The following is a 12,833-nucleotide window of genomic DNA, read 5'->3' as shown; positions in this document are numbered from 1 at the left end:
TTTATTTCCTCTCTCCTTTTTCGTTGTTTTTGGCAGGCCATTAGGTTTCCATGGTAACAAGCAAACTATTCATTTGAAACAAAACCAGCCATGACTTTGTGCTTTGACAAGGGTTTCTATAGCTCTTTGCCCAGAGTTCAACCAGACGATGCTGAATTCATTATTGACCACAAAAGCACCTGAAGGTCTCTTCCTTCCTCAGGCCAGATCCCGTCCTCACACGTGGCTCGTGGTGAGTTACACTCCCGTGATGCCTTTTATGTCCCCAGTGCTTTCTTAATTACCTTTGTTCGTCCGTTCGTTTATTTTTTTAATTATTTATTTACGTATTTATTTAACTTTCGAGTCAGTCAGTGGAGGAATCTTTGGTAGTTTGTTTTTAAATGTCCATTTTACAAAGACTCTTTCTTCATGCCCAGTGCCTGGTGAATCTTTTGTAGCCTCTGCCAGGATAAGGTCACCTCTGATGACTTAAGACAGACATGAGGATGAGAAGTGGGAGGAGTCGTATATGTGATAATGTCCCAACAGCACCTGATCGTAAATCTACAGAGAGGAGGGGAAAAAGGACAATTAAAGAGCTGCCCAGACACACTCAGAACTCTACAAGGCTTAGGAAATTGAGGGCTCAGCCACCACCTCACAACTAGATAGGGCAGAGACATCGGGATGAAAATCCACCTGCACAGTTCCAGTCTCTGCAACGCACTCATGGGGGTGGAGGGATGAAAGAAGGTCCACAGGGAATCACAACAGTGATTTTCATGATTTTTATATCGTATGGGCCCTCTGAATATGTTTTTAATGTTGCTTTATGTGTCTGACTATCTCAAATCCTGGTTGCACAGCCCAACCCACCATGGAGTCACTCAGTGTTCTCACCTCTGTCCAGCACCCCCACCTGGCATCTCTGCTCAACCACTACCTGAACAAAGCCATTGCCAAGGAAAACATTCCAATTTAAGCCTCTCCAACCAAACCAGGTATTGTTCTCCTGGAAAAAATCATGGCTGCCCAGCCCACTGTGGAGAGTCATTCTCTGCTCTCTCTGCCCAACACCTTTTCACTGGCATCTCCACTCAGCCAGCATTTTTCCTTCTGAAAAAAGTATTTCCAAGGAAAACACTCCAATTTAAGCCTCTCCAAGCAAACCAGGTATTGTTCTCCTGGAAAAAATTGTGGCTGCCCAGCCCAGCCCACCGTGGAGAGTCACCCGCTGCTCTCTCTGCCCAACACCCACCAGCCTTTCACTGGCATCTCTGCTCAACCACTACCTGAACAAAGCCACTGCCAAGGAAAACACTACAATTTAAGCCTCTCCAACCAAACCAGATGTTGTTCTCCTGCAAAAAAAATTGTGGCTGCCCAGCCCAGCCCAACGTGGAGTCACCCACTGCTCTCTGTGCCCACCACCCCTCAGCCTTCCACAGGCCCCCCTGCTCAACCACTACCTGAACAAAGCCACTGCCAAGGAAACCATTCCAATTTAAGCCTCTCCAACCAAACCAGATGTTGTTCTCCTGGGAAAAAACTTCACTTTGGAAGTTGTTTCAGATAAACAAGCAGCAGAAGGACCTTGCTGCCCCTCCCCTGGAGCAGAACCACTTACTGTTGGCCGGCTGGTCTGACTTCATGCACTCTCCTTCCACGATGGACACGTCATCAATAGCAATGTCCCCTTCGATGCCAGGGCCACGGATCCCCTCAAAGATGAGCTGCAGAGCAAGGAAGAAGAAGGAGAAGGTCAGAGGGTGCCGAGTGGGAAACCTTCAGGTGTGTTTGCCACAGCACTGAACCACCTGGAGGGGCTTGGAATGATTTCCAACCACTTTCTGTGGTGCAAAAAAACCACTTCAACCAACCAGAACAAAAAGCACTTTCCTTTAAATGGAGGCACCTGTAAGTAACCTCCTTTCATGTCAGGGAATTAAATTCCATGCTGGGATGTACTTTGGCCAGCATGTGATCTTTCAGTGGCTCATCCGCATGTCTGGAAGCTTTGACCCCTTCTAGGAATGCTTTTGTCAGAGGATGTTGTGCTGAATTTTATCAGAGAGAGGGGCAGGGTAAAGATTTTACTCCACTTTAAGGCTTTAACCCCTGCTGAATTGGAATTTTAAGGTCCTATGAACCATTTTCTGTCAAACATCCCTTGTCTGAAACTCAACCGCTACAGCTGGGAAGGGAAATGGAGCCTGTCTGGAAAGGGTTGGCTTGTTGCAAGGTCAATAATATTATTTATTGTAATGTTCATTATCTGGGAATTATTATTGTACTAAAGAAACAAAGCTCTCTGCTCTCCTTCCCCAACCCTGATGTGCTGTTCTCCTGCCACTCTGCTGCTTGAATGATTCTGCAGAAAACTGGCCTCATTCTGCCTCTGCTGTCAGCAGCTTCCAACCTGTGTTCGTCCATTAATACAGCTCAGCCAGAGCTGGTGGTTTGAAATGAATCCTTTTCACTGCAAATGCTGAGTCCACACTCAGGGCAGTGGCAGATGATCCTGTAAATCACCAGATGGATGCACAGAACCCATGGATGGTGCACGATGCCACCAGACATCCCACCCCACACGTGGTTCTCTGCTCTGCCTTGGCACAGAGGAAAAGGTCCCTCAGCCTCGGCCATGGACACACAGAATCCTGTGGGATCATTCAGGCTTGCAAAAAACTCTGGTGTTATTGAGTCCAACCATCTCCCAGCACTGCCCAGGCCACCACTGCCCCACGTCCCCAAGTGCCACATCCGCAGGGCTTGGAAATCCCCCCAGGGCTGGGGACTCCATCCTGCCCTGGGCAGCCTGTGGAGGGCTGGAGAACCCTTTCCAGGAAGGAATTTCTCCTGATATCCAATTATCTCCTTGTTTTGCCAAGCTGAGCAGCCCCAGAGGTCCCTGACCCTGCAGGGATAAGCTGTGATAAAAGAGGTGCATTTGCAGCCTCCCTGGGGTGTCCTGAGCCAGGTGACAGGGCTGTGCTGGGAGCACCAAATAACCACAAGGATCCTGCATTCGGAGCAGGAGACTCCAGCAGTGCTTTATCACTGTGAGATGCTGCAGGTTAATTACTAAAACAGGGTGGATATTAATGCAACAGGGAATCACAGGGAAAACAACAAGTTTTTCCATCATTTACCCTGTTGTCTGAAAACACTGTCTTGAGTAATTATCCCTCTGACAATTTTTTGACTCTGCCAGTGATGATGGGAAGTTTCCAGCTCAAAAAGAAAGTTCTCTTCCCCCCACTACCAAAGCACATCTCCCTTTCCTGCTCCTGGGCAGCAGGCACAGCCCCAGTCAATGGGGTTAAAAGTCAGATTTTCCCTGACAACGAAAAGCACCGTTTCCAGACAAAAGGACTCTCTATAAAAGACAACAGGCAGCATTTAATTAAACTCTGCATTTGGCAGCGTGGTTTGTGGCCCTCAGGGATGGGCTGCCATCAGCCAGCCTGGCCACACACTCAGAACAATCCACTCAGAGGAGTGTTGGCACAGCACGGAGCGGGAGCTGCCAGGTGATCAGAATCCTGTATCAATATCCCCCCCAAAAAAACGTTATCTGCATGTCTGTGGCTTTACAAAGCTGGTAAAAATACTGAAATTTAGCTGGAGAATAGAGGGGCTCAGGGGCACACCAAAGACTTAACAGGGGGATGGAAATACGACCCTACAAGGCCTGTCCTGAGTGTCCCTGTGGGATTCAGCTCGGGCTTCTTCCCTGGGAGTGTCCAAGGCCGGGTTGGACAGGGCTTGGAGCAAGCTGGGCTGGTGGGAGGTGTCCCTGCCCATGGCTGGGGGTGGAACAAGGTGGTTTTTAAGGTCCCTTCCAACCCAAACCATTCCATGATTCTTCCCCAGGACTTCAGACAGATCTTTATCTTCCAGGCCAGGCTCCAACCATGAAGCAGAGGAGCTTCTGGGATGACACAAAAGGGAGTTGGGTCTTGCCTGGTGTGCTCCCCTCCCCTCCCCTCCCAGCCCTTCTCCCTTTCCCTGCTGGTTCCTGGGGGTTGTCCCACCAGGTGGGTGTTGCAGGAGGAGCTGTCTGGGGTTTCTCATCAGCGATGCATCCAGAGATGGGGAGCTGAGAGCTTTCCACTGACTTTGGGGCACAGGGACCTGCAAAAGGGGTTGAAATGCTGCTGGAGACTGGGATAACTGGGAAAACTGGTCTGCCAGAGGTTCCAGGCAGCTTCTGGGTGGATTCCCCCTGTCAGGGATATCCAGCCTGACGATGGGGAACACTTCTTTGGGTGGGTGAGTGAAATTGTTGAGATCAGGACAAACAAGGAGATAAAATCCTAAAGCAGCTCCACAGCTCATGGAATGCCCTGAGTGGGAATGGATCCACAAAAGGATCATCAAGTCCAAGCCCTGGCCCTGTCCAGGACACCCCAGCACTCCCACCCCGTGCCTGAGGCTTTGGTGCTCTGGGACCAAGATAGATATATATCTATCTCAATATAATTAGTATCTAATTATATATAAATTATATATAAAATTATATTCTATGTAACTCACATAATATGAGTGTTGGCAATATTTAGAGACTGTATCAGCAATAAATCCAGTCACAATCATCCAGATAATGCCCATATCCTACTGCTCAGCTCTGAACCAAAACCGGCCCCTTCCTATGCTCTCCGTATTTTTGGTGTTCATTCCTTAAAAACACTCAAAAAGGGAACATCTGAGACAGATTTATGCAATCATTTCGTGATTCAAAGCACTGCAGTCCTCCCAGTTCCTCATGACAGAAGGTTTGTTCTTCATCACAGGGACTGAGAAGGTATAAAATCTTTTAGCCCTATAAATTAACCTATAAAAAGTTTTAATTTCCATGTCAGTTCACTGTTTTACTGCAAGGATTCACTTCAATTCCCTCTCCTTAAACTTAACTGGGAGGTTTATATTCTTTCCTACTTAGACTCCTAAATGGAAAATGAAGTTTGCTCGATGCATGAGCTGCTCAAAAACGTAATTTAAGGTTCCAAGCACTCTGACATTTATTTGTTATATTTGGGCAGAGCTTCGTGGCTTTCCATTTATTTTATGCTGAGGCCTTTAAACACAACAAGGTAAAAGGGGAAAAACAGCCAAGGAGAGGAGCTTCGCTTGGAGATCCAGGGAGTGACAACGTGGGTTCAAAGCAATGCCAGGGAGGTGAACCAGATGCAGAAGTGACCCCTGGGGTCTCCAGAAGCCCTCTCAGATCCCTCAAATTACTTTGGTTTCAGCTTCCCCAGTCATTTATGGAATCACAGAACCATTAATGGAATCATGGGATGTCCTGAGGTGGAAAGAACCCCCAAGGATCATCCAGTCCAACTCCTGGCCCTGCCCAGGACATCCCAAAAACCCTCGTCCAACCTCATCTCCGTCAGCCCCCACGGCCAGGGGTCATTAATTAACTGCTGATCATTAATTGGGGCTGCAGCACAACGGGAGCCTCAGGCTGGGACAGCCCCTGGGCTGGCTCTGAGCTCGCACAGGGAGCACCAACAGCCCTGCTCACCTCCAACACAGCATTCCAAAAGCCACCTCTTCACTCCCTTTCCCAGGCCATTTATTATGTTCAGGTATGAAATAATTTCTCTCTCCATCACTGTTCATATTTCTTGGATTTATCCCAACTTCACCAGTGCCAAACTCAACAACTCTGAGCAGCTCCTTGGACTTCACCCCATTTGTGCTCTAACACTCAGATCCCTCCTCTCTGCCCTTTCCTGCCCCAATTCTGCCTCTTTGTTCCCCTCAAACATCACAGAATCCTGGAATGGTTTGGGTTGGAAGGACCTCAAAGCCCATCCAGTGCCACCCCTGCCATGGGCAGGGACACCTTCCACCAGCCCAGGGTGCTCCAACCTGGCCTTGGACACTTCCAGGGATCCAGGGGCAGCCACAGCTTCTCTGGGCAACCTGTGCCAGGGCCTGCCCACCCTCCCAGCCAGCAATTCCTTCCCAATCTCCCACCTAAATCTCCCTTTTTCCTGCTCAAAGCCATTCCCTGTGTCCTGTCCCTCCATCCCTTGTCCCCAGTCCCTCTCCAGCTCTCCTGGAGCCCCTTTAGGCCCTGCAAGGGGCTCTCAGGTCTCCCTGGATCCTTCTCTTCTCCAGGAGACCCCCCCCAGCTCTCTATCTTGTATCACTACACTTCACAGTTCCCTCCCCTTCAGTTTTCCTCTGATTCCCCTCCATCCAATGCTCTGCAACCCCATGTGCCAAATCATTTCCTTCCTGTCAATGCCTCCATACATAAATAAATATACATTTATTTATAGCTTTTATTTATAAATAATTACACATTTATTTATAAATAAAAACACAGGGTCAGAACCAGGAACTGTCCAGGAGGTGAATCCCAATGTTCATGTTTATATGGGAGTTTTGACTTGCACTGGGGGACTTTTCCAAGGCCAGGTTGGACGGGGCTTGGAGCACCCTGGGCTGGTGGAAGGTGTCCCTGCCCATGGCAGGAGTGGCACTGGATGGGCTTTGAGGTCCCTTCCAACCCAAACCAGTCTGGGATTCTGTGACTGTTTTCCCCAAACCCCACTCTGTGCCCTGGGGCTCCTGGAGGTGACAGGGAGGGGACAGAGGACCCATCCCACCGCAGGGCTGGTGGCTCTGGCGTTCCATGACCACGCTCCCACCTCTCACACGCAAAGGCTGCTCCCAGCAGCTGCTTTTGTTGGGTCTGCTCCAGCTCCAGACAGCTCTGAGGGTGGATGAGAACTGCCTGTAACAGTCTATCAGCATCTCACTGTCAAACCCAACGTGACACGTGTGAAAAGCCGTCCAAGAGCTCGCCCGTGCCTCGTTCACCAGGGGCTCTGGGTGGGCAGCACAGATGCTTTGCTGCCTCCCAGCAAAGGCTCTCAAATCATCCCCTCTGCACAAAACACACTCATTTCCAGAGACCTTTAACACAGACGCTCTGCACGGGCCCTAAATAATTTCTCACAGCGAGCAAGTTTAATCTTCTGAAATGAAACCACGTTTTCCACCACCACCAGCCTCTCCTGCAAGTTGAGGGATATTCTGCCTGCAAGCAAAGAGCTGCTGTGCTCTCTGTGGCACTGCTGAGCTCCTGGTGCTCACAAAGCAATTATCTGGACACAAAGCAGCTTTCAGAGGTGAGAAGAAGCTGCGAGATGCTGGGTCACCAGGGAAGGGGCAGAGGGCACATTCCCCCCCTCCCAAACTTCCCCAACCGGCTCCTCCCGTTCCCAGAGCTGGAGGTGTTACCTGGAATGAGGTGGGGGGGTTGATGTTCACACGGGCTTGGTTCCAGTGCTGGCCTTTGTTCCCACTCGAGGACCACAAGGGGTTCTCTATCGCAGTCTGACCTTTCAGCCTCAGGTAAACGTTCAGGCTTCCTGGAAAACAGGAGATGTGCAGTTGGTCAGGCTGTCCCATGGAAGGTGGGCACAGCAGGGGCCCCTTCCTCACCCCCATTCCCAGTTTTTTCTGGGTCTGGGTGGGTTGGGGAAGGTTTCTTGTCATATATTCAAAGCCTTTTCAACTTGGGAAGGCTGAGAACTACACAACCCTTCTGGGAGTCGTGTTTACCTCTCAGTCCTCTCATCTTAATAAGTCCTGAAATGTGTGTCCCATTTCAAAGGGGCTGGAAGGGCAGTGGAGATCATAATAATGATTTCTTTATTAGAAGTGGGGTGCTTTGTGGACAGCCTTCACCCTCAGTGCCTGTTTTTCTTGCACTTTATCCCAACCATTTACTTTACAACCCAAATACTTCATCAGGTGTTCCAGAAACACTCTTGGCCCCTTCGTATTCTGAATTTGCTCTTCATGGTCATCTACCAGAAACGGGCTGGTAGGACCAGAGGGACAGAAAACACCTCGATTTCATTTGTCAGGGGCCAGCAATTCCCATAATTCTGAGGGTTTGGTCCCATTTGCCCCCTGTTGTTGTTGTTTTCAGACGTGGGGGGCAGCGGTGCCTCTGTTTGCTCTGTAAGTCCTTACATATCCCTTGATCTGAGAAGGTTCAGGCAGTCCAGCTCACACAAGAGCAGGGGTTTTTTTAGGGGGCTTGGCCTGGCAGCTGGGAAGCTCACACAAATGTATTTGCCAGGCAAGCTCTCAGCTCGGAGGCAGCTGCACGGTGACTCAGCTCCTGCTCATGAGAACCTCTTATTTCCAGCAAGAGCCAAACTCAGGGCCTTGAAAAACATCAAAAACCCCATGTAATGGAGCAGCAAATATTCCCCTCCCAGCTCCTTCACCAGGGGGCCTGGAACAAGGCCTCACATCTTCCCTGGGGGAGCTCCCACTGTGGAATTCCAGCTTGGGAATGCAGGGGAGGGGGCAGAGGAAAGGAAGAGACCTAAACCAAAAAGGGTTTGCCAAGGGTTCCCTGCAGCCCAGGCTGGGGGGTGACACAGGGCTGGGCTGGGCAGGCTGCTGGGCAACATTTCTCTCCCAAACATATTTATATTTATATTTATATATTTTATATTTATATATTTTTATATTTATATTTATAATAGAAGGGTTAACTTTGTTCATAAAAATCTTATGTGTATAAGAGAATAAGAAACTTTTGTTATAATTAAACACGATAAGTTTCACAGACATCCTGTTAAACAAACGAGTGTCAGTGTCGGTAAAATTTACAGCTGATAAGAACTGCACCTTTCATCCCTGACAAATGCCAGATGACCACTTAACAGCGAGCCACGAACTCAAGCCACAACGAATTTGCATTCAAAACCTGGAACTTAAAAATGTATGAAAAGGGACATTTCCTACATTTTGGTGTGTGTCTCGGGCGGGGCACTTGCCCTCCAGGCCACCCAGCGCTGTCTTTGCTTTATTATTGCTTGCTTAATAAATGTTTAATTGGAATTGAGTTGTCTAAATTCTTACACTAATTTATAACTATATTTATATTTATTATACTAATTATATTATAATCACAGGATGGTTTGGGTTGGAAGGGACCTTTAAAGACGATCAGTTTGCAAGCCCCTGCCATGGGCAGGGACACCTTCCACCAGCCCAGGGTGCTCCAACCTGACCTTGGACACTTCCTCATGGGAACAACATCAGGGACAGATTTCACCTCTGGCCAACCAAATGGTTTCTATATTTTCTCACTTCATCATTTATTTCACGTGTTTCCCTCGGTTTTGCCACTCTTAGGAATTAAAATTTTGAATGAACCCATCAAACACATGGTTGATGGTATTAATTCACTGTTTGTCTGTCAGTTTGCTCCTTGAAGACAGAATAATGTGTAATTTTATAGAAAAGCTGGATGGGGTTCTGAGTAAAGCAGTTCTAGTGGAAGCTGTCCCTGCCCATGGCAGGAGGTGGGACAAGATGGGCTTTAAGGTTCCTTCCAGGGGGACCCTTCCTTTTCAACAGGAAAAAGGTGATCTCAGCAAAAAAAAAGCTACAGACAGATATTACTGAAAAGGTAATACAGGAAAAATATCCCAAATCACACCCAAAATCACTGCTTTGTGGACAGACTTCATCCTAAATGCCTGTTTTTCTTATTCTTTATCCCAACCCTTTACTTTACAACTCAAATACTTTATCAGGTGTTCCAGGAACTCTCTTGGCCCCTTTTATGTTCCGAATTTACTCTTTGTGGTCATATACCAGAAAGAGGCTGATATGACCAGAATACAGCCAGAATATGACCAGAATTCAACCAGAACGTGGCCAGAATGTAACCAATGACAGGAATTTAGCAGAATATGACCAGAATTCAACCAGAATATGACCACAATATAACCAGAATTTAACAGAATCTGACCAGAATATGACCAAAATTTAACCAGAGCTCCCCCAGAATATGCCCATATGAAGCAGTTTACATATTTTCCCTAAGCATGTCAGACTCAATCACTCCCTTCCAATAAAAGCCCAGTTCCTGCTGCAACCCAGAGCCAGGAGAATTCCAACCTGGGGCTGCATCCACCTTCTCACAGCGCAGAGACAACAGAAAAAAAAACCACAAGTGAACTTGTCTGCTCCGTTTAAAATCCCAGCTCAGCCTGGGGACAGGAGGAGCTCTGACAGAGCCACCACCAGACTGCACTGGGAGGATGGGTTTGCCCTTGAAATGTATATAAAAATCCACCCAGTCAGGTCAGTTTGACTCTGGAAAGGCTCTTGACACCCTGAGCAGCCCGTGGGGGTTCTGAGGACTTGGAAAAATTGGTTGTCTTCGCTTTAGACTTTTATATTTTCCCCCAGGTTTTTTTTTTTTTTGCTTTCAGACCACGGGAAGAAATGAAAGCTGTGAGTGTTGAAAGAGCTGGAACTAAAAATAGGTATAGAGATAACCCTTGAAAAAACCAGGGATTTCTACGGCTCGTGAGCAAATTGTTCCTGACTCGGACAGAGGAAGATGTGCTGCTGCATCTCCCAGGGAGCCAGCCCAGCAGGAATGTGCTGCTGCCTCCCTGCTCCTCAGTTTGGTCAGGAATGGCTCAAAACACTCCTGTACAGCAAGAAAAGTCCTTGCTAACACCACACTCTGTCTTTTCAGGCCCTGAAATTCCCTGCTCAAAACCTGACTCGTGCAGGAAACACTTCCCAGATATAAGAGGGGTTCCTGTGAATTCCTGATTAGTGAAAATTGGAACTTTGCAGTAATTTGGAAATTGGAATTTTGCACTAATTTGGAAAATTCCCTCCTCATAACCTCTTTCATATGGGAAGCTCTCCCCAGCTGTCAGAGGGGCTCCTGTGAGTTCCTGATCAGTGGAAATTGGATTTTGCTACAATTTGGAAAACTCCCTGCTCAAAACCTCACTCATGCAGGAAACTTCCCAGATATAAGAGGGGCTCCTGTGAATTCCTGGTCAGTGGAAATTGGAATTTTGCAATCATTTGGAAATTTTCCTACTCAAAACCTCATGCAGGAAACACTTCCCAGCTCTAAAAGGGGCTCCTGTGAGTTACTGATCAGTGAAAATTGGGATTTTGCAACAATATGGAAAATTCCCTGTTTAATACCTCATTCATGTAGGAAACTTTTCCTAGCTCCAAGAGGTGCTCCTGTGAGCTCCTGATCAGTGGAAACTAGAATTTGGCAATAATTTGGAAAACCCCCTGTTTAATAGCTCATTCACACAGGAAATGCTTCCCAGATATAAGAGGGACCCCTGCACGTTCATGATTCATGGAAATTGGAATTTTGCAATAACTCGGAAATTGGAATTTTGCAACAACTCGGAAAATCTCCTCCTCAAAACCTGACTCGTGCAGGAAACTCTCCCCAGCTGCCAGAGGGGCTCCTGTGAGTTCCTGATCAGCGGAAAGTGGAATTTTGCTGCCATTTGGACGCTCCCAGGCCCCTGTTTCACGCTGCCACCGGCCCTGGAGGGTGTCGGGACTCCCCCCACGCTTTCCCTTCCCCCAGGAGAGGCCCCTTTTCCCGGTGTTTTCCCGCAGGTCTGTCCCCCCAGAGCTCCCTGGCTTTCTCTCACCTATGTGCTGTCCATACATGTGATAGTAGAAGCTGAAGCAGTAGGCCGTGTTGGTGGCTCCGTAGGGGTTTTTGGGAGCGACGCTGAACACGGGACTGACCAGCCTGGCCTTCTCCCCCTCCAGCCTGGGCCGGGACGTCTCGATGTACATGTAGAAACCTGGGGGGGAAAATCCAGATGGGAAGCGTTAGGTTGGGATCCTCCACACCTTTCCAGTGCAGCTCATTGGGGCTTGATTAATTAACCCAGCAGCTCCATTAACTTTTCCCATCCATCTGCCACCACGTGGTTTCTGGGCCGTGTTCCTGCACGTTTGCCGTGCATTCAGCTCGTGTGTTTTCTGCAGCTGCTCCAAAAATCACTTTTTCCACGGAAGCTGAAATCCAAACAGGCAGGTCAGTCCTGGAAAACAACTCCAAATCCATGTCATGTGTTAATGAAAAAGATCTTTATGAGGGGTGTTCAGCCTGCAGTGCTGAGGTGGCAATTTGTCCCTGTGAACAGGGAGTGGGGGGGACTTGTAAAATAAAGGGAAAATATCCCGATGGAAACCTTTCAAGGAATATTTTCCACTGGCCCTGTCAATCACAACGAAGAAAATATTCATTTATTGTGTTCCTGGACCGTGCAAACCACAGAGATTCTATTTATTTTACCCACCTGAGTGAATGTGATGCAGGAAGGGTTTTGTTTCCTGTTTGGTTGTGCAAGCAGGGGCATAAAATAACCTGAGTTACTGCAATATTTGAAAAATCCAGCACAAAGTGCCTGACTTTTCAGTGTAAACACACTCTGCAGTGGAAATCCACGTTAACAGGGGGGAGCAGATGGAAAACTGCACATCTTAACAACACCCAAAGCAAAAATGGGGTGAAAAATCACCTGATTTTGACAGTCCAAGTTAGGATTTAAATGACATAAAGCAGAGGAACATTTGCAGATGAGCCAGGAGGTCTCCCCAGCAGGCTATAACGTGAAAGGATTCACTTGGAAAACGGCACAACAGAAACAAGGCAAGGTGGTTAATGGCACCATCCTGGGGTGTGCTCTGGGACCTGGCACACACCTCAGCACTGGGAATTCCTTCTGGGAGACCTTGAAGGATGATTGTTCTTGGTGTGACCTCAGAGCACCTTCCAGTACCTAAAAGGGGCTCCAGGAAATCTGCAGAAGGTCCTGGGACAAGGGCAATGGCTGTAAATTGAAGGAAGGCAGGGCTAGATGGGATATTGGGAAGGAGTTCTTGGCTGTGAAGGTGGTGAGGGCCTGGGATGGAATTCCCAGAGAAGCTGTGGCTGCCCCTGGATCCCTGGAAGTGTCCAAGGTCAGGTTGGATGGGGCTTGGAGCAAACCTGGGCTGGT

At 48.2% G+C, this 12,833-nt stretch overlaps 1 protein-coding gene across 1 annotated transcript in view; it reads right to left on the bottom strand.

The window, feature by feature from the left end:
- Nucleotides 1-17: 17 nt before the first annotated feature.
- Nucleotides 18-12,833, bottom strand: part of LOC114071394 (MAM domain-containing glycosylphosphatidylinositol anchor protein 2-like) — a gene marked incomplete at its 5' end in the record, with an annotated part of 25,342 nt that continues 12,526 nt past the window's right edge. The window contains 4 exons of the mRNA XM_027909223.1: nt 18-546; nt 1,610-1,715; nt 7,249-7,379; nt 11,472-11,630. Of these exons, the coding sequence (XP_027765024.1) occupies nt 458-546; nt 1,610-1,715; nt 7,249-7,379; nt 11,472-11,630 (485 nt within the window). The remainder of the gene's footprint in view (nt 547-1,609; nt 1,716-7,248; nt 7,380-11,471; nt 11,631-12,833) is intronic.

The sequence above is a fragment of the Empidonax traillii genome, unplaced genomic scaffold (genome assembly GCF_003031625.1).
Source record: "Empidonax traillii isolate 1590-97213 ecotype Southwest subspecies unplaced genomic scaffold, ASM303162v1 scaffold1993:size44081, whole genome shotgun sequence".
Classification (NCBI taxonomy): Eukaryota; Metazoa; Chordata; class Aves; order Passeriformes; family Tyrannidae; genus Empidonax; species Empidonax traillii.
The sequence above is the reverse complement of the archived record's forward strand: the minus strand, read 5'-3'. Positions and strand labels throughout refer to the sequence as shown.